The following is a 21,180-nucleotide window of genomic DNA, read 5'->3' as shown; positions in this document are numbered from 1 at the left end:
GCCCATGCCCCATTTGGGAACATAAAACGGTGCTAACTGCACTTGACTGTGCAGAGAGATAACTTTTCTGCCCTGCTTAAAATGATTTGTGGGTATTTGCTTGCTCTCCTACTTTCTGTTTGGAGTCTCAAATAAACTTGAGACTTGGTCGTAGGTCTGCATCTAATGAAGTAGACTTTCACGCAGATAGTGTGTTTAAATTGGTCATCACAAACAAAGAAAAGCTAGTCAAACAATTTTGTACTGACCTTTACTTTAACCCTTTTTCCCTAAAAAACTGATACACTACATACAACATTGAGCACATAGTGCAACATTATGACTCCCAATATGAGATACTCAAATACAAATGCAAATCTCACATTCTATGCAAAAAATACATTTCAAATGTCTATTAATAGTAACTGTAGCTCTTGCACATAAGGTAATGGAAGGTATATAGTCCAATGAAAAATGCTGACGAGACAGGAAACTAGCTCTGTTCACACTGTTACAGGACTTTTAGGTCTAGTGTTGCAAACTAATTAACTAAATTGTATTTACGTTAGTTTATGCCGGGGTTTCATTGACTATTTCTGGTGTTTGATTTTGATAGAATTCCACAACATTTTTACAAATATCATGTCGCCCTAACTTATCTGCAATTTCTACAAATTTTCTGATGGTTGGAACATCATGCCATGTACTTAAAATACTGATTATAGTTTTTGTTGGACTTTCCCCTTGATCAACATTTTCAAGCTGTGAACGTGAAATTCCAATTTTGCGACCAACATCCCACCAGTTCTTTGCATTGGTCTTCTTTGCATCTAGTTTTTGGATGAGGACGACTTCCACGTCATATGGTACTTCATCAATTTGAACTTCTGTGTTCAAACAAAAACGAACATAATCAGCCCTGCAATGTGTATTCAAAAGAGGTGAGGCAGCAAGGTTTGATAACAATCCCAGTAAATGACCCATTAACAAGTTGAGGGTCTCAAGATTACAAATAATCACTAAAGATCACAAACATTGTGTTTCATGAAAAATAAGTAGCAGTAAATCAGAGCATGAAATTCCTCTCTGAGGATGAAACTATTTTAAAGTTAGACTTATCATCTTGTCACTATTAGTGATTTTTAACTGGTACTTGAACATCCCTGAAAGCACAATTTTTTCTACTAACCTGGAATGACCTTCAGTTTGTCCTGGCATGGCATGAATGCAATAACCTCTTCACAGCAGCTTGAACCTAAAAGTAATTTTCACTCACATTGCATCATAAAGGAGGGATGACAGAACATGTCAATAAATACTTGAACATCCCTGAAAGCACAATTTTTTCTACTAACCTGGAATGACCTTCAGTTTGTCCTGGCATGGCATGAATGCAATAACCTCTTCACAGCAGCTTGAACCTAAAAGTAATTTTCACTCACATTGCATCATAAAGGAGGGATGACAGAACATGTCAATAAGCATTCAATGAACACTTATAAAAATACCCTATCTGTTTGTTTATAGAGACTTATGACAACCACCAGGCAACCTGTGAGTAAACTTCCTGTAAGGATTGGGAGGGAGTGGGGGAGGGGAGATAGTAGTCACCTATCAAATACACAAACCATGTTGTACATATTTTCTTCAAACTCATTAATGTACATGTACATGAGTGTTCTCGCTTCTACATTGATATGATAACTTCAATGTTCCCATCACAACTCTACAGTTCCAGTTCAGATTTACCTCACCAGTTTTGTAAGTCACACTAGATGCACACTATCCTAGATGAAACAAACTTGCAGAAGGATGTTAAAATTGATACAGCTTTGATTTGACTCAAGGTCAAACTGTAACTTCCCTCAAAAAGTATAATCATATGCAAAATGCAACAAACACCTGATGAGAAAACTTATCAGCAGGATGTTGTTCCTGCAACAAAACAAAACAAAAATTCCCCAGGTAATGCATAGCAGTTAAAAGGAAAGTTAATATTTACATTTAAGGGTTGAAGCTGCCTGATTCAAAGCAAAAAATACCTGTACAAGTTGATGAGTCAGAGATGCAGAGTGGAGAACAAGTAAATATGCAGCTCCTGGATGAAGTTTCATGTGTGTGTAAGTTATTGCTTTGTTGACTCCACTTTCTCCTCCAATACAGAAAGTAGACCAGTATAAGAGCAACTGCAACCACCAGAGAACATGAAAGTGCAATGATCCAAAACATTTCTACCGCACAGGGCTTGTGAAGTGAAGAGCTGTCACTTTGCAAGGTTGATGAAATATTCATGGCTGGAGAGTTTCCTACTGCAATACTGGAATTGTTTGATACTGAACAGTTGCATGTACATCCTTCAGATGAAGTAGTTGGTAGGTCATCACACCTTCTATTTGAAATCTTACAGTGCTTCTCTCCTTTTCCTCCTATAACTACGCCTTTTCTCAGAGCAATGCACTGTGGCTCAATGTTCTCATCATCACCTTCACAGCATTCAACACATCTGTAACATTCTTCCTCTGTGTCATTGAAGTAGTATTTATTAGAAATGCATTTATTGGCACACTCTCTGTCCTTCACAAGTGTGCATGGATAAAGTTCTTGTTTTTTGCCACAGGAAGTACACTTATGGCACCTATTATTTGTCCTGTTATTTGAAAAGAAACCAATCTTGCAACTTTGACAGCTGATGTCTGTTCCAATAGGGTGTGATGAGCCAGGTTCAACTGATGGCTCCTGTCCATCATGGCATTCAGGAGGGGGCCAACATCTATATTCATTACGATTTTGCCTGTTGTAAAGCTCAATGTAACCTTTCTTTTTACATCTATTACTGCCAAAGCCCTTGTCCACTAGGACAGTCTGCAACAAAGGATAGTCACAAATTCAAAAAAGAGTTGATTAATTCATCCTTAACTCTGTGGGCACACATGTTAATTTTTGTGGAGGGTGGAAAAACCAAGGCTTCAGTCGAGATGGCAGGCACTTTTTGTGATATATATCAGCTCATTTGTTATAGCATTTTCAAAGACTTCTGTTGCTCAGAGCCTTGTTTTTCAAAGCTGGATTAAGATAACCCAGGGCTTGAGTGAAATCTGATTTCAGATCCAAAAGCTTCAAAAGCTTCAAAAGAAAATTCAGTTTAATTCTTCTTGTCTACAGCTTCATGATTGGATGGTCTGAAAATAAAACTAGAGAATGTTATCCCCAAAAGGGGCTTTTGAATGGAGAATTAAAGAAATCCAGATTAAAATTTAACCTTGGGTATGATAACTCAGCTCCACTGACCCTTTAATATGACTAACATATTTGATAATAACAACTAATTCCTTGACTTTGAGAACTCTTGAAGAAATGTAAGACTATGAGACTGAAAATATTAATTTTAGTATTATACTAAATAAAAAACGAAGCTTCTTAATTTATCACTAAGAATGATAGAATCTCAAGTTTGGATGAAAGGCTTGCAAGACCCACATTTTTTTCTTTGACTTTTTATTAAACCGAAAAAGGATTAACTGTAACCATACAAATTAATTGAAGAAAAATAGATTTTTTTTACTGAGTTTCCTTCATTTTAAACTACCTTTCAGCATAGTTAGACCCAAGTTGGTGGTCTCTTATCAATGCTTTACATTGTATCTTTTTTTTTTTGGCAAAATGTGTCAGTTGTCACCATCTGTGTGGGAAATTTTGTCCTACATGACACAAACAAGAGCATAAGCTTCTGAAAATAGCATCTGGTAACAAAATTTACATTACTCAAGTACTGCAATCATTTGCTGCACAATTCTCTATCAGTATACTACTGCTCACAAGCAAGAGTCATAAATAGTGAAAGAATATGGCTAAGCCCTTGAGAGAACTCAATGTTCATTCGAAAGTACTCTCTAAAAAGCTACACGTGGTACGTACATATACTTCATTTATGCTTGAAATTCTCAGTGTAGCTGTAGAGCTAATATCTTTGAGAAAATAAGCTAAAATAAAATAAAAATATGCTATATTACTATTCCAATATTATTATAAACTATATACCACATTATGCATGCAGAGGGAAATAATTATAACTGGTAGATCTACTGTGGAAAAGCTTCATATCTGAGGATCTCCTGCTTGAGCTATCATGATAGCTAAGTATGAAAAATGGTAGGATTCATGATTTCCTAAATCTATGGCTGATTTCTCAGATAGACCCAAACTCAGGGACAGTCCCATCAATGGCCATGGGGAATACTTTGACAACGAGGTAAAATCAACATCATGTTCAAAAGAACTGCCTTGGAAGTTTAAAGAACAAATTAGGAGCGAGACATTAAATCAAGTTCACTCTGCTCTTCATAACTCACCAGTGTGGTCGTTGAAAATATCACCCTGTTGCTTCACCTTAACCAACTTTTCACAAAGTTAAAAGGCTATTAGAGGCTTTAGCAGTTCCTAAATAGTCTTTAAATTTCTGTCATTCAAATCTGTTGTGCTAGCCCTCCATCAGAGAGACAGGGTTGATGTTAGGTGCTTGGTAACCACTTTACAACTGAAATCAGTTACGAGGGCTCAAAATTTCTAACTGTTTCCAAAAAGTGCCCCAAATAAGGTTGTTCTTGCCTTCTTTCGATCTCATATTAACACTTTAACTTCCATAGGTGACCAAGACAGAATTTCTCCTTACAATACAAATACAATATAAACTAGATAGGTGAGGAGAATAAAGAAAAATATCAACTTGGGGATAATTAGTTGATCCAATACTAAATTCTCAGAACTAACTTTATACAAAGTGCATGGTTGACTGTAAGGAGAATTACAAATTTGAACTGGGAGTTAAAGGGTTAAGGGGGAGGTTTCAGTGGCCCATTTGGTCCTCTACTTCAAAGTTAACTTGAACATTAGGAGGCCATTCAAATCTGGGTTCATATTGAGTGATTTTAATAGGTATACTTGGAAAGTCATGTGTGGTCTTCTTGTTAAAGTTAACCCATTGACAGAAGCTTGCATTAATAACATGAGGTCTAAGAAAATGAATACTGCTTGATTGTACTTCATCTTCATTGGGAACATGTTGTTAACAAAGCTGATCGATAGGAGGGAGTGCAATTCAACAGCTGATTGAATCCTGTTCATACTCTACTGATTGCTGGACTGACAAATAAATTTCAGTTGCAGAGGTTACCACAAATAACAACTTAATGATGGCACACTGTATAAAATAGGTCTTGAATCATGATCAAAACTTGTGAAGGTCTTTATGAAGGAAAAGATTGTGGCAAACGACGTTTCTGATATCAGGCTGTAAATTCTAAAGTTTCAGCCTAACCAAACTGTGAATGTTAATTTAGAACTGCAAGGAAACCTTTGCTGGGAAATGCAAGGGAGTTAACTAATTCTAAAGTTTCAGTTGTCAAGCCAAAATGTTAGTCGTTCAAAAAAAATTCGCCTGGTGATGAAGAATCTGAACTTATAAATTCTTCTCTAGAGAGATATGAATCTTTTAGAAAGAACTAAACTTCAATCCCACGTAGACGTGACATCGTAACTGTCAATGATCGAGCAATAATAGTAAAAAAGGACAATTTTGAACAAATAAGTCTCAGAGCAAATGTGACCATGACTTCTTTTTAAAAAATAACAACATCTGAAGTCCATTGCAGCTGGCTGTGTTATACCAGCCCTACCCAAGACTTATGAAAATTCCAAACAACAATTAGGATTTTAAACGTCATGATCATTTACCCTTGATTAGTACCTCTTACAAGACAAAAGTAAAAGAAAGACCAACTCACCAAAAGGAAAAGAAATCCAGCAAACATTTCTTTAGGATATCAGGACTTAAACGATGCGTTGAAATCTCGTTTAATTTTCAAAAATACCCCGTCAAACCTTCTGCATTAGGCTAAGCGAAGAGAAGAGGAATTTGCTGAGTTGGCTTAGAAGTTTGTTGTCAGAGTCACTTTTACCCAGGTTTTTCTCGGTCAGGTTTCTCCAAAAAACCCTGGTACACAATATATGATTTGTACGCAAGATTCTTTCCAAAATATCGGCCTTAGTTTATGATAGAAGATCTGGATAGGGAATTGACAGGCTTTGGAAAAGGAAAAAAAATTCGCGTATACGTGCAAAAATGAGTTATGGGAATACGATGTGTGATGCACTTATCTGTATTTTGATATACATGTTATTCGCCAGCATTTTTTCCAAATACGGACCGACCAAGGCCGGTGAACAACATTTTTATTTTTTTTTAAACTTAACGAAATTCTTTCCGAAAGAACCCGAATAATTTAGGGCTGTAAATACGGCAAGAACTTCCATAAACTGTACAATTTTTGAGCGAGTAAATGGTAGTTAAAATAGAGGTGATGCAAATAAAAGAGAGATGCTTCACCGAAACATTTTTTGCTGCAATGGCGTGCGTAAATCTGGTCTTTCCTCCATAAAATCAAAATTCGAGTGATACACTCCAACGAGACTCAAGGAGATTTAATGCGACCTTTTCTCATTGAATTCCTTCAGTTTCTGTTGTTCAATTTACGGCACAAACGTCCAAATTGAACGGACTTGGAAACACTCACCGAGAGTGTATATTTGTTCTAGAACTGCAATTAAGACTTCGCTCGCCCTTTCACTACGAACAAATTGTTAGAGAACGTTCAGATATTAAATGAATGAATTAAATGAATGAAAGTTCCATCAATTAGTTCAACTGTAACCAAATGCCTCACGTTTTAACTTTCAAGGTACTTTTTTTGAACGATTAAAATTAATTGCAGACCGTTTTTAGGCCGCTTGTCAACTAACGTAATGACACTAATACCTATTCAAATTCATTCTGAAACCAATATTTTTTTGTCAACCAAAGTGATTTGAGAGGGAGAAAAGAGAGGATTAAAAAGTTATTTATCGGCTTGAGGTAGTGAGTAGTTTCTCATTGAAGGCCTTCAGTTTCTGTTGTGCAATTTACGGTAAAAATGTCCAAATTTAAAGTACTTGGGAAGACTCACCGAGAGCGTACATTTGTTGTAGAATTGAAATTAATTAATTATTAAGTTCGCCCTTTCACTACGAACAAATGGTTAAAGTCGAGTTGGGGAACTATAAATTAACATATTTTTATAGCTGAGGTCACAGTATGCCATTTGGTTAATATCAGAAATCGCAAATCCACCATTGATAAAACACAACACAGGCAATATCGGGATCAAAAATATTATATTGTTTCAGTATTGTATATAGCCATTGACAAACAATTATGACTGAAAAGGGAAGCTAATTTTGATATAGTAAGTTTTATTGGAAAATAAGTGAATCATTTTATCAAAGAGTGCCGTTTATTCTGAAAAGTGTATTCCACTAAATTTCATCTGCCAGTTTGTTAAACAGATTCATACCAATCATAGTGAAAAAGACACCAAACTTTTAATGTTATTATCAAACCTTCACCAAAACGAACCCAAATTGGGTAAAATTATACACTTCAAGTTTTAAGTCTCCAAACAGGACTTTGCCTTCGTGTGGCCGTACTACCCCCCTCCCCCACGGTGAAACAGAGGCGAGGGGACCCACCCTCCCTTCTGTTTCACCTTGAAGGGGAGGGTACAGCTACACGTAGGCTAAACAGGACGTGGGGTTGGGGGCTTTTGCGGGGGAACTGCAGTCTCGCAGTTGGCCAGTGAGGGAGGCCTTGCAGTACGGATAAACCTCGCTATTGAGTATTTGATTGCACGTCGGTGTCCCTTTGTCAGATTATTTGTACTTACATGTCTAGAATTGTAGATCGTGCAGTCATCAGACAAGACTTGCCCAGGAGTCATATGAGTAGAGAAACTCATGAATGTTGGGATCTTAAAAAAGATGTTCTTAAGTCGCCTTTAACATAGGTACAGAAATGTGTCACTGATTCCTGTGCTTCTGTGAATATCTTCAAAGTTTTGAATTGAGTATGATAAACGTTCAGCCGTTTTCTTTGCAAAATCTTTGCGATCAACAAAAAAAAAAATGGCGCGCAAATCATGCGAGAGTCAATGCATCAGTCCAATCGAAATGAATCAAAAGAAAAATTCAATTTCAAAAAAAAAATTGCACGGTTTTTATATTTTTGAAAAACTTTCCTTGGCAAATTCTGCTTTTAAGAAAAGGCAACATTTGCCGCGTTTTCTTCCTTGCAAGGAAAGTTTGTGACAACTTGTAGCTAATATAACTTAGCTCAGTACAGTTTACTTCGGCCTACCTAATCGGGAAAAATATCGAACAAAGTTAGAACGCGTTCAACTGTGTCTCGAAAACTCAAATAGCCAAAGTTACCACAAGCGATGAGAACGAAGCCAAATGGACGGGAAACCAATGAGAAGTCAAATTAAAAACACAATCTAAAACCGCAAGTGAGCAAGTCGCCACTGGTTTTGATTTTGCTTCCGATTAGCCGAGAGGGTAGTCCGAGATATCTAGACCAAAACAGGCCGAGTAAAGCAAACCAAAACAAACTTAGGATACTTTGACACTAATTATAATTGAAAACAGTGCTAATGTTGAAGCTCTCTTTTAATGGACTAAACAATTCCGTTATTTCAGATGAAATAAGAAACGCCTAGTTTAAAATGTCGTGACACCTAAATATTGATTGCGTTTACGGATTACAAATATCACACGGGAATTTATTTCATTATTTTTCGATGGGATGCAACTTCCGTCTTCAGTACTAGCGATAGGTTTATTTATAGACCTCTTTCGGAAAATTTTGGTGTAAACAAGAGGTTGTAATCTCTTGGTGTAAACCATTCCCTTGAAGTAATGACACATGACGTTAGAGGCAACTCACTTTTAAATACAATTGCATGCTCTCTATCAGTTTACGTTGAAAACAAATTTTTTTTAGAAGCTCTTGAAAGAAACAAGTTGTTGAATTCGTCCGAAGTAAGGTCATATAGCATGATGTTTTGGGGAATTCAAGTTGTTGCAGTAATATATGATGGTAGCAATGTTGGTCACTATCTTGACATCAACTACAGTGTCTTAGCCAAGATACTTCGGCACTTTTTCAATGTCTGACTTAATTATAATACCTTTTCGTTATGATTTATTTTAAAAAGACTGGCGAAAGACTCCGAAGTCTTGTTCTCCATCAACCCTTCGGGTATGTTCAGGTCAGCCTGCAGGTACACGAAGGGACAGGCCGCCATTTTCTTTCGTGTGAGATGACGCAGACGCTTAAAGTATATAGTCATCTATTTGTTTTATTTAACTATTCATTTATTTGTTATACTCTTATTAATTTTTAGTGAGACGGCCATTTCCAAGTTAAGATTAATCAATGCCCGAGCTCAATTTGCCAAGATGACAGATGCAGTAATCGTAATCTTTTAGTTGTTATTAAAAAAAAGCTTTGTCTTTAAATAATAACTGAAGGCCTTGTGACTCTTTTATTCCTATTAGTAGTCATGTAACTTCTAGTCACTATTTCAGGTGATATGGGAATACACATGTAAGTTTGGAGAAACTTATCGGCTGAGTGTGTTATCTCGATATGATTCACACCAAAAAAAACGTGTTTAGTTAAGCTAGGTTTAGCTGAATGAAAATCAGAAATAGAGAACTAAAAAAGTGAATTTTCTATAGGATTCGGTTAGTAACTTGTATTTTTAATTTGCTAAATTTGAAGCCGACCAATATCAGTTTTAACAGCTCCCACGAAGAAAACCGAGTTTGACCAAACAGCTGTAAAACACACGTAAGTTTTGGTATGAATGGGGTATATTAGTTTAATATCTTTCATTACGCAGTAACCTAAAATATCAACAGGTTGTGCAGATATCAATCTATCCTGGAGCTTTCAATTCCCTCCTAAGCCATCTTGAATGTCAAAGCTTGACGTATATGTGCATATTGGATTAACAGAACTTTTTAGGCAGCTTCGAATCGAAAATCCATTCGTGTTGTGCTGATATCAGACGGTGGTTATTTAAGACTCGGCCACTCAAAGTGTCCTCTATCGCAGATTTTCATATTTTTTCTTTACTAACCATAAGACATATGTATTGAACAAAACATGTCTCTTTTTCGTCGGATTCGTAACTATGGATTCCCGAAGTAGGTTTTTTTTCTCCTTAAGACTCCACTACTGCCAGAAAATTTTCCGTCTTCGCGCTTGGCAAGCTAAAGTTATCAAATTGAAGCAGAATATTGCTACTCTAGTACACTCTACTTTCAACATCTCTTGTAGGCAATCTCAAAATAACATCAGCTCACAAGAAACTTCAGACACATTACACCGGCATAAAACTCTCTTTCATTACGGCATAATTTCACGTCGACTGCGTACCTTGTTTAATTTGAGAAAGTTTTGAACAGGAAAGGTACTGTACATTATTTAGTGGTTCAGTCAGGAGACACTAGCTTTTCTATTGCTTTCTTTACCCGGTTTTTATTTAACGATCATCTATCAAATAACTTAGTACAATCGTTTAACATAATTACAGTATCATTACATCATTCAGTAGTCATACACTATATTACTTATATTGATGCAAGTAGTTGTTGCTATAGTACTAAATACACCACAGGTAAATTTTAATGATCGCACAACACTATTTCAATAGCTGTCTAAAGAAGCATGTTTCGATATGTGCTACATATCCAGATACTTTCAATTGTCGTCAGTAAGGTATCCAAAAATTAACTTTCCACACGTGTGAGAAATAAGCTACGTCTTCCTCCTCTTCAAGGGTGGCCAGAGATTCTCCAGAAATCAGTCTGAAGTATCAAGCATTGCTTCGATATTAGAAATCTGCCGAGCGAATGGCGAAAGCTTGAACCGTCAGCTTTAAAAATCTTTACGGGGGGCAAATTTACACTATCAACTTTGTTAATCAAAACTAACTTATCTTATTGCACTTCCCCAACGAAGTAGCATCACATTTTCTTTAGGAACTTAACCCATTTATTCATAACTTATCAGCAGCCCTGTACAAACTATTTGCATGACTTCAACCTATGATCTTGTAAATCATAAAACAATGGTCGTTGTGTTACTAGAGACAGGAAATGTTGAGGGCGGGGTGAAAATTGTTTCATTTTGATTTCGTGCCACTAACGTTAAACAGCGAGTTTTAATATTACTCTTGTGTTTAAATAATTGTGAACACTTGTTAAGAAAATAGAATCTCTTAGAACTGTCAAACTTTCAAAGTGTTCTAACATCACGCATTTGACTGCCATTAGCCTGTAAAACGGAAAAAATTTCAGCAGGCAGCATTTACAAGTACATTGAAGAGGCGTCAGAGCAGTTTGAAATATCGGATCATCAACGCACTCCAAGCCAAGCACATAATCGTATTTAAATCACTGCTACTTCCTTTCAACTATCACTAGTTAACATTTGTTCTGATCAGGTTTTCCAAGTTTGAGAGACCATGGCGTTATTTTTTCATCAGTTAATGCTCCTGGTATTCCTGGTGAGTATTCCTGTTACTTATATTACAATAAATAATTCAAAATACGGAATATAATGTGTAAGTACAGGTAATCAGGTTTAAAAAAGTCCTCATTAAGAAGCCAGTTCTGTTTCTTGAGAAAAACGTTTGATCTTTCTAGAATGACTTCTGGCTTGAGGGTCTTCGCATTTTGATGCTGTCAATTCACGTCTGCTAATGTTTGATCATTTTTCTCACAGAGTACTAAATATCCTCACGTTTCAGGCGCATCGCTAGGTATGTAAAAGCATGTGGTAGTGTACTTTAAACAAAAGTAAAGCAAAGACAAGCACTGTTCAACTGTTTAACCGAGAAAGTTGCTTTTAGCAATTAATTTTCACAAACTATTTCTCTGACACTACGTGCATAGACCAACGGTAAATGGAAGAATGACTTTCTACCGTAGTTAATTCTTCATGATCGCTAAAAATCATTATTTTACCTTACAATTGCTATGTAAAAATGAGAGCATTCAATATTCTCTTGTTTTTTGGTTGAACGTGAATTCAATCACCACAACAAATCCGTTTTTACAGATTGCTTTATGAATCCTGTTGGTGTTGCTGATCCCAGAATAATCCCTGATAATCGGATGACATCATCTTCCAGTCACCATGGTCTGCACCAGGCGGCCCATGGTCGTCTCTACAGTTACAGAGGCGGTCCTTGGTGTTCGCGTAAGACTGACAGTGACAGTGAATGGCGTCAAGTTGACGTCGGAGAAATAATTCAAGCATGCGGGGTTGCTATCCAAGGAAAAAGAACAGGTCACCAAAGGGTTAAAGCTTTCACACTGTCTTATTCCTTAGATGAATCAATCTGGGAAACCTACCGGGATGAAAGTGGTGAAGAAATGGTAAGAATTCCATTGTAATGCATGAAAAGAAGTTTTTTATTTCAGTTTGGTGGTGGGTAAAATTTTGAAAAATACATATTATTTCCACCTTGTTTATCTTGTTTTGTTTTTGTTTTTTTTGTTGTTATTGTTTAAACATGTTTGTCATTGCTTTCCTCAAAGGCACCTAGGCTTATCAAGGGGGGTTACAATATTACAAAATTTAATTCATTTATACAGGCTCATACACAAACACACACCCACGCAAAAACAAAACACAAATAGCAATATCAATGAGCTAAACTTACATAGCTTGGGACATATTATTTAAACAATCAGGAAATGGCCATCAAATAGCGATTAGTATTAATTACGAAACTTTGTACTTCGTCGAAAAAAAAAGCACTATTGACATTATATTTTTTCCATTTATCACATTCTTGTTTCAAAGGAATTTCAGAGTTTTGGTTACGATTTTGCAATCGACCAGCACAAGTTACCACTGCCAGTGTATGCAAGATACTTTCGATTTTATCCAATCCAGCGTCATGGAAACTGCCTTAGGGTTGAGATTTTCAAAGAAAAATGTGAGTTAATAATGCAATAGTAATTAAAAGATGATTACTTTTCTCGTACCAGGAAACAGGTTCCTGGGTGTGGCCGGGATAATCATTAAACATTCAGTGTAGTACATTCTCAAATTAACAACTAATTAGTTCATGCGTCAACGTGCGTTCAACGATGTATAAGGTACGCGGGATGTCGGGATATGAAGAACGAGTTTCAAGAATCTAGAGTTGCTCCTGGCTGCGCCTCCAGAAACCCTTGCGCGTCTTTCGTGCTCTCCAAATCGACTTTCGTTTGGCATATTTACATGAACTTCTCATTTTAAGCTCCTAAAGATTTATATCAATCGTCATTTAACGGAAAAGTTGATTAAAGGCGACTGGCCCACTGCAAAGGGCTCTGTAGAAATGGTCAAAACGTTAGTCTTGTAACTGATCAAAGCAATATGATAGAATAAGTTTTGAACAAAGTTATCCTTATATCCGTATTGCTCTTGACAAAAAAAGATGCCTCATCCTCTTTTGTTATTAATCAATTCATCTGTTAAGTAAATTTCATTAGTCAGCTTAATAGGCAAAGGGGTTTGACTGTATCAGGGTTTAAATAAAGGTTGAATAATGCTTCTTTATCTGCAGTTCCAGGATGTCAGTACATCGACGTAGGACTAGGCAATGGATACACCCTAGATAGAGATTTCAGTTCGTCCTCTGTACTAAACACAAACACACCTGCTAAGAATGGTCGATTGAACTACAATAAAGGATCATCATGGTGTGCCGCAACAAATGATAGTCAGCCATATCTACTGGTTGACTTTGAAAAGCTTTATATCGTCTGTGCTGTTTCAACTCAGGGGAACTCCCAAGGGGACGAGTGGGTAAGGAAGTACACACTTCAATCATCTAGGGATGGAACAACTTGGACAGACTATCAAGAGGCGGGAACATTGAAGGTTTGTCACCTCCAGAAACCTAATAAATAATAAAACAGTATTATTCCTAGTTAAAAAATTTACTTTCATCATTACGATAGAGAGGTTGTTCAAGTTATCCAAGCGCACGATATAAGTGCTTGAATAACATGGTTAAACATAATGGGAGTCAAAGGAAAAAACACAAACAAGGTAAACCAAGCTATTCTATATAGACTTGAGCAAAAGTAACGGCGAGAAACTTTAGTACGTATTTAGAGTAGTATTTGTGATGAGAGATCTGCACCTGAGGTAAGGAAAAACGACCTTAACAGCGATTCTGTTAATCAAAAGGATCTCATTGCCCCATTTGACTGACATCGAAAGCTAGCTTTAGTTCTTAGATGCATTGCATCTTTTTAACCGAGAATGAAACTGAAATATGGTCTCACGCTTTGCTTTATGAAAAAAAAAACACTAACAAACTCTAACTTGGTAGAAAAAGATGTTTTTTCGTCTTGTCACGAGCGTGAGACAAAGAAAACAATCGAGTTAATATATGACACGCGTCCTACATACTGCTAGGATCAGCAATGTCTGTAGCGACATGTTTTGTAATGGAACGTACGTTTTTTCATGGGGGTGGGGAGGGCTGGGGCCTCAGACGGGAGGATCATTAGTGAAAGTGAGCACCAAAAGGGGAGTGTGATACCTCTTTGTAAGCTATTCAAGGGGAGGGTCCCACATCTTTTCCAGAATTTTTTAAAGATAATTTTTGTGATGCTGCTTTCCATTTTTCTTACAGATTAAGATTTTCTTTTCCCTTACTTTGATTTAGTCTGGTGTTTTATTACAGGTTCTAGGTCACATTTCTATAGGTATGTTATGCCGTGGCACATACTTTTCTGGCAGGATTGTGTCCTTTGCTGTACGTATCGAAACGTACTAAACTCAGGCACCGTTTCTTCAGCTACTTGCCCATGTTGACTATCCGCTGCTTGATCTCCTGAGTCATTTAGTTCTGAAGAGTTACTATTAGATCCATCCATGCACTCTACCCTGTCACTGTCACTGTCAGACTCTGAATTTGAGTCAGAGGCTGGCTGAATGTTGTTCTGACTGTCCTGCACAGTAGAAGTCAAAATCTTACTGCCAGTATGTGCCTTCACCACCCTTACTTTCTAATATTTCTTTCCTTTAAATGCAATATTGTGGTGATTAATACTGTAATAAAGTTCAAGTTCACCTACACTTAGGGGTGACAACTGGTTTCAGTGATAGAGATCTTCCCAGTCAATGTCATTGTATTCCTGTTGCTTTCTTTCTGCGCGCTTCCTGTCATTATCTGTTGGCTGCCTATCTTTTCTCATTTCAGTGTTAGTGAGATGCTCAATATAATCTAAGCAACAAGCGTTTCTGAAACAATGTATTTTTCAGAAAACTCTTTGATTGCCTTTTTATCCCCTGCTTTGAGCCTACCCTCTTGAAATATCTTTTTTATTTGAGCTCGAGGCTGATAATCATCAGGTTTGCAGCCACTCGTAGGTGTTTTCGTATTTGGTTTGTAGTGAATGTCGGGAAGTTTAATGTAATCGAGATAGGGTTTTGGAGTTGGTGTAGCTGGAGAAGGACTTACAAAGTTTTAAAGTTTAGACTTCCATATTCGAAATTCAGCAATAAAACGTAAATATCCCACACTGCGGATTGTTCGCAATTTCTTGTTTCAGCGCGCACACATTCAATATCGAGATATGTTTATTTTCAAACATTTTGCGTTCACAAGCTAAATTTTCTTAGGTGTCTACTGTGTGAAACATACCATGTAGTAGTAACGGGAGGGTCGCACTTTTTTTAGTCATCTAGCTAAAGGTGGGGGTCAGGAGTTTTTTCTATTAAAATGTAAGGCAAAAAATACCGAAATTCCCCAGTCCCCCCAAGAAAAAACGTACCTTTCCTAAATAGAAAAGAGAAAGTTGTTATTTTGTCTTGTCACGGGTGTGGGACGAAAAAAACATTCTGAGTCACCATTACGAATCGAACCTCAGACCTTCGGATTCCGCGCTCCGATGCTCTAACCCCCGAGCTAAAGAGACTATGGTGAGCAAGGCCTATTACAAAGTTCATATATGACACGCGTCCTGCATTCTGCTAAGATCAGCAATTTCGATAGCGTAATACTTTGTAAATGGAATAAGAAAGATGGTAACCTTCGTTTGGGTGAGGGAAACTTTGCAGGAGTTAGATAAAGGTATAAAGTCAATTTCTTTATTTCCCTTTGGCGGTCTGCTTACAATGCGCAAACAACGTTTGATATTTGATGTTCTTGCATCTACAGGTATTCGCAGGAAATTTCAACCGAAATAAAACGGTAAAACAAATTTTGTGCAGTGAGCTTGTTGCTAAGCGTTTACGTTTCATTCCTAAAGAGCACTACGGAAACTGCTGTATGAGGGTTGAAATATATGGAATACCACTGACAGCAGGTAAAAAGCAACATAAGTTTATAATGATAAAAGTGCTTCCTTGCGACAGTGCTTTTAGTTTACTAGTAAATAAAAAAGACCGGTTCTAAGACTTTTTGTGAACAAAAAATCAGAAGTAATAATACAAGATCACTGTATAGCTTAGAATTTAAAGATCGGTAACCTCGTTCCGTTGACTGAGGAACTAACTTAACCATTCATTTTTTATAGTACAGGCATTGAAAGACCATTTGGACTGAAGTTACCCATAATTATCGAGTTTACCTATACACTTTATATTGTTTGAAAATGTCTACAAGACCTAACGATAATACCAGCTCGAACTCGCTTGAGCAAGACGATGCCGGTGTTAATATCCCAAATAAACATCAGACAGTGCAGGAAAATCTTCAAATAAACAACCTATCGGTTTTTTTTTTGATAACTAGAGACAATATATTACAATGAAGGGGAACGAAAAGTTAGCAAATACTGCAAATCCATACTCTGAGATACTTAATAATGCAGCTGTTTGTATTTTCAGATAACCTTGCCTTAGGAAAGCCAGCCCTTCAGTCAAGTATTTTTGCGGCTGCTATGGATGTTAATTATCCGAGAAGAGCAGTGGACGGAGTAAAGAATGCAAATAGATACTATTGTGCAAGCACAGGAGCATCATTTCCTGATCCGTATTGGAGAGTTGACCTTGAACAAGTGATGCCTGTTTCAGAGGTTTTCATACTCAATAGTGGAGACTGCTGTGGGGAACATTTAAACGGGACCGAGATAAGAGTAGGTAGGTACTCAAAATAGGGTTAGCCCAGTTTCCCACGTTCCACGGATTATAGAGATTAGCGCGCAGACCTCTACTTCGGTTGGCGAAAGGTATACAGTCTATGTGTTCGTCCATGTGGTCTTAGCGTAGAGTGATTTTTCAAAGAAGTTGATTTCCGTATTACCTTGTACTATTACTTAAAGGAAATGAAACTAGAGATAGAGGAGGAACCAACGATCTTTGCACTAGTTATCTACGAGTCCCCCAAGGAAAGGGAAAGTTTTTTCGATGCAATATGACACTGTATGGCAGATATTTATTTATCAGGATACCTGGATCGTCGAAAGTGTTGGTCCTATGCGAAGTTGAAGTTTTCTCCGCAATTAGATCAAGTAAGAAAGTTTACATTTCTTGTTGTAGAATATGAATCATACCTCTCATTTCTTTGTCATAAAACTCCTAATCATGTCATCGTATTTTTTAGGAAGACAGTCACAGTTGAAAACCCAATATTGAGAAACGTCGGAATGAGTTAACGAATTATCCTGTCTATTAGCCCGTTCTAAGTCCTGGTCCGTTAGGGTTAGGGTTAGGTCAGTTTTTCCGTAATGTAGTTGACTGTTAGACTCAAATGGCGTAAGACGGTCGTTATTGGTTGTTTTTCGATCCGTTGGTAAAGTTAGGTCATTCTTCTCGGTTTTTTTTTTTAATGTTAATGTCGTGAACAAGTCGTTTGCATGGTGCTGTTAGTAGTTGATACTTGTTGAGGGGAGTCTGTTCCAAGTTAGTTCACCAGCTTTCCAAAGTCAGTCGTTGAAAGTAGTTGGAGCTCTAGGTTAGGCATTGCGCGGAGTCTTAATCAATAGTGTGGCTCGTGAGTTGATGATGTTCAGCAATGTGACTGTGGACGTCACCTTTCCTCGTATAGAAATAAATATGGTACCGGGTGGAAGGACAGAATAACAAGCATAACTCTAGTATTTCACAATGTCCAATAATTCGTTACTCTGAGTGTAGCGCCATGATTTATTTGTGAGATTCCCAACCTTGATCCGTTCAGAGCAGCCTTACAGAATAAATAAGTCATTGAAAATTAAACTATAAACTCTTTTATATCGAGCAATAAGTGAGCTGCGCTTAAAGTGAGTTGCTGTTCTTTTTGCTAGATCTTGCCTTGTATCAGTCTGCTTCTCAGTCTTCTACAAGGTCAAATTATACCGCTAACAAAGCTGTGGATGGAGATATTCACTCCTGTGCTACAACTCAGTCCCAGCAGGACCCCTGGTGGAGAGTGGACTTAGGAGCATCGGGGGTTGTGGCTAAGGTCATCGTTACATACAAAAATCAAATGGAAGGACTTCAAGTCTGGATTGGTGGGTTAAGGGAATAATGAAAGAAAATTAACTAATCATAGAGTTATTGTCATGAAATCCGCTCTATAAAAGCCCTCCATAGATGTAGCTGTAAAATAGGGACGAAGTAACATAAACACAGGAGCCCCAAGAATGTCTGTTTTGCTGACGGTTACTGCATGTCTTTTTCACGAAGAATTGAAAAATCAAAGAATTGCATGAAAATGCAAAATGCCTGATCCCCGATAAATTTGAACTTGGTACTTGGGGAGGAAAAATTTTAAAAAAGGCAATGCTAAGTGGATTGCAGGTTAAATAACAACGTGTTCTGTGTTCATGTCCAACAGGTTATGACAGTGACAATAGAAGAAGCTCAAACTTGCTTTGTGGAGGAAAATCCCTTTCCAAAACAGTTCAAAACATTTCTCAACGACTCACCATACATTGTCTACCCAGACTTGTCGGAAATTTTGTTTTTATTGAAGATTCAGGCGCTAACAGAACACTGTCCTTATGCGAGGTACAGGTTTATTCCGAGAGAGAGACAAGCAATGGTAAGCAGCTGTCGTAACTATACTTGTCTAAATCTCACTTTCACTGATAACAGTTATTTCGTTCCATATGGAGAAGGATATTAATCGTCTTGACACGAGCCTGAGATACAGCAAAACTCTGATTCCCCCACAAGACATTTATCTTGATTCAAGTTGTTTCAAACTTGTTCGAGGAAATAGGGAAGGGTTTAGTACAATTTAAAAACAAATCTTGTTTTTGGGAAAGCAAAGAATTTTATATCAAGGCAAAAAAATCCTTCTGACTCTTATCTCGTCCCTCAGTGGAGCCCTTTCCCAAAAGCAAAACTCGAGAGCGAGATAAGAGAAGAAAGGTGGCTGTTCTCAGTTCGTTTCCTCTCATCTGTTTTCTTTTCCTTTTAAAGCATGTCAGACACAGGCAGTTAATTTGGCCAACTCTAACATACACTTGGACAAACGCTTTACAGCCTCATCGTTTCTTGCGAACAATGAACCGTATAAAGCACGCCTCAGGAATACCTTAGGAGCCTGGTTACCTAGCAGTAACAACAATACTAAAGATTACCTGGAAGTTGAGCTGGGAGATGTATTCTTTATTTGCGCTGTAGCTACTCAAGGACATCCACTTCGAAGGCAATGGACCAAAAGTTATAAGCTGCATTTGTTCCTAAGGAATTGGATCACCTATAAAGAGAACAACTCGGAAAAGGTTTGAAAAATAGTAAACTCGTTATAGAAATATTCTATAGTTGCCTGAGTAAGATAGCCTCAAGTGTCCCTGTGGAGGGGTAATAACGAAAATAATTTCTTTCGATGTATCAACTAGTGTGCGGTTACATTTTTTTATTTGAAAAACTGTTTTTATAAGAGACCCAAAGGTGACATCAGCTCACTTTCGATTGGATCAAGTTTGTAAAGTGTCTTACTCCCAAAGAACAAGAATCAAATCAGATTTGCAGTAGGTTATGCGAGAGAGAGAGAGCGAGAGAGAGAGCGAGAGACAGAGAGACAGAGAGACAGAGAGACAGAGAGACAGAGAGCTAAATTTTGATATAAGTCCATGAATCTTTGATCCTAGTTCGAGAAGGAAAACTGAGTTTCAGTTAATTTCTAATAAAATTTTTCTATAGATTTTCAGCGGCGGTTGGATCAGCCAGAATGAAATAGTGAAACAATTTCTGGCAGAAGTGACAAGGGCTCGGATCATTCGTTTCCAGCCAGTTAACTATCATATTCACAAAGTTCTCAGAGTGGAAGTGTATGGAACAAAAACACCTGCAGGTGCGTCAGTGGAAAGGACCAGACCTATCAAATGTTTTACAACATTAACTATTCAGATTTATGTTTATTGATATCTAAGAATCAGAGTTTGACAACTTTTCTTTTAAAAAGGAATTAAAGTGTGAATAGTCTAAAAAATAGCTTTTAAAGAAGGCAAGAAGTAAAACAAATTCGCTACCTTAACTCCACAAAATGGTGACCTTTTTCCATAAAAAAAAATGAATTACTCCTTATGAGATTGTGCCATGCTGCTTGAGGAAAGTCACCTCATATTTCATTATGTGAACATGTAGACAGTGATTTTCCCTTACGGAATGTAAGTGTTACTCCCTTGAACGTGAACACGATAAGTTAAGGTGGACGACAGGGTTCTAGGGCAAGGCGGGAGAAAACTACTTTGCACTGTTCCATTGTTCAAACCTTGTGTCAGCCAGCCCAGTAACTTAGCTGCTGATTGGACAATTCATAATTTATACTCCATGAGCAACTTTTTGACAAGTCAATTAATAAAGCTCCAATTCAGTATTTCACTATAGCCACAGATGATACAATTAAGCTCGAAAACTTGAGAAAATCATCAGGTTAAAAGTATAAAATACAAAAAGCGTGATGAAAATGTCTTGAGACTGTAATATAAGTTGTCTTAACTCCATGGTCGTGTTTTTCACAGCTTCTCCTGTTCACCCCGTCAATAAAAACAAAGAAAAGGAAATATTTCACAACTCTTCCATAAAGTGGAATTCTCCCGATGCCAATGGCTGCCCAGTGAGTATGTTCTCAGTGTACTACAAAGCTATCAAATCGCGAAATAAAGAAAGCGCTCGGCATCATATCAATACATCGTCGGATGCAAATGAGCTTAGCTGCAGTAGTCTCCCACTTGAATGTGGCACAGATTATGAATTCAAAGTGTCTGCATGGAATGACGTGGGAGAAAGTAACCTCTCAGAGTCCTGGCAAGTGAAATCCATCACAGGTATAGCAGTAGTATTTCTCTATCTATATTTTTCCTAAAACCATGCAG

At 37.3% G+C, this 21,180-nt stretch overlaps 2 protein-coding genes across 3 annotated transcripts in view; one reads left to right on the top strand and one right to left on the bottom strand.

Moving 5' to 3' along the window:
* Window positions 1-236: 236 nt before the first annotated feature.
* LOC113679813 (uncharacterized) lies at window positions 237-5,935 on the bottom strand. Of its 2 annotated transcripts, XM_089204347.1 has the most exons (5): window positions 5,760-5,911; window positions 2,022-2,841; window positions 1,335-1,400; window positions 1,169-1,234; window positions 237-866 (listed from the first exon to the last, which is right to left on the bottom strand). In XM_089204347.1, exons 1-5 carry the CDS (start codon window positions 5,784-5,786, stop codon window positions 550-552), a joined length of 1,296 nt encoding a protein of 431 aa, XP_089060473.1. In that variant the 5' UTR covers window positions 5,787-5,911; the 3' UTR covers window positions 237-549. The 2 variants fall into 2 exon arrangements, with proteins under 2 accessions (XP_089060473.1, XP_089060474.1); XM_089204348.1 differs by lacking the exon at window positions 1,335-1,400 and having other exon boundaries at window positions 5,760-5,935.
* A 5,349-nt stretch (window positions 5,936-11,284) lies between these two features.
* Window positions 11,285-21,180, top strand: part of LOC113679811 (uncharacterized) — a 38,808-nt gene continuing 28,912 nt past the window's right edge. The window contains exons 1-12 of the mRNA XM_089204317.1: window positions 11,285-11,423; window positions 11,978-12,297; window positions 12,728-12,863; window positions 13,479-13,795; window positions 16,089-16,236; window positions 16,760-17,011; window positions 17,194-17,382; window positions 18,157-18,363; window positions 18,690-18,896; window positions 19,280-19,584; window positions 20,006-20,156; window positions 20,827-21,132. Coding sequence (XP_089060443.1) covers window positions 11,986-12,297; window positions 12,728-12,863; window positions 13,479-13,795; window positions 16,089-16,236; window positions 16,760-17,011; window positions 17,194-17,382; window positions 18,157-18,363; window positions 18,690-18,896; window positions 19,280-19,584; window positions 20,006-20,156; window positions 20,827-21,132 — 2,530 coding nt within the window. The 5' untranslated portion in view covers window positions 11,285-11,423; window positions 11,978-11,985. The remainder of the gene's footprint in view (window positions 11,424-11,977; window positions 12,298-12,727; window positions 12,864-13,478; window positions 13,796-16,088; window positions 16,237-16,759; window positions 17,012-17,193; window positions 17,383-18,156; window positions 18,364-18,689; window positions 18,897-19,279; window positions 19,585-20,005; window positions 20,157-20,826; window positions 21,133-21,180) is intronic.

This window comes from Pocillopora damicornis, chromosome 4 (genome assembly GCF_964200805.1).
Source record: "Pocillopora damicornis chromosome 4, jaPocDami1.2, whole genome shotgun sequence".
In the NCBI taxonomy this organism is placed as follows: domain Eukaryota; kingdom Metazoa; phylum Cnidaria; class Anthozoa; order Scleractinia; family Pocilloporidae; genus Pocillopora; species Pocillopora damicornis.
Note: the sequence above shows the minus strand (reverse complement) of the source record. Positions and strands in the feature narration are given on the sequence as shown.

Excerpts from the sequence above, each read along its gene's own strand:
- LOC113679813 (XM_089204347.1), bottom strand. The coding sequence starts at position 5,786 with ATGTTTGCTGGATTTCTTTTCCTTTTG. Across the intron at positions 2,842-5,759 it reads CTGGATTTCTTTTCCTTTTG|ACTGTCCTAGTGGACAAGGG; the intron begins GTGAGTTGGTCT and ends CCTTTGTTGCAG. Across the intron at positions 1,401-2,021 it reads TGACTCATCAACTTGTACAG|GTTCAAGCTGCTGTGAAGAG; the intron begins GTATTTTTTGCT and ends AATTACTTTTAG.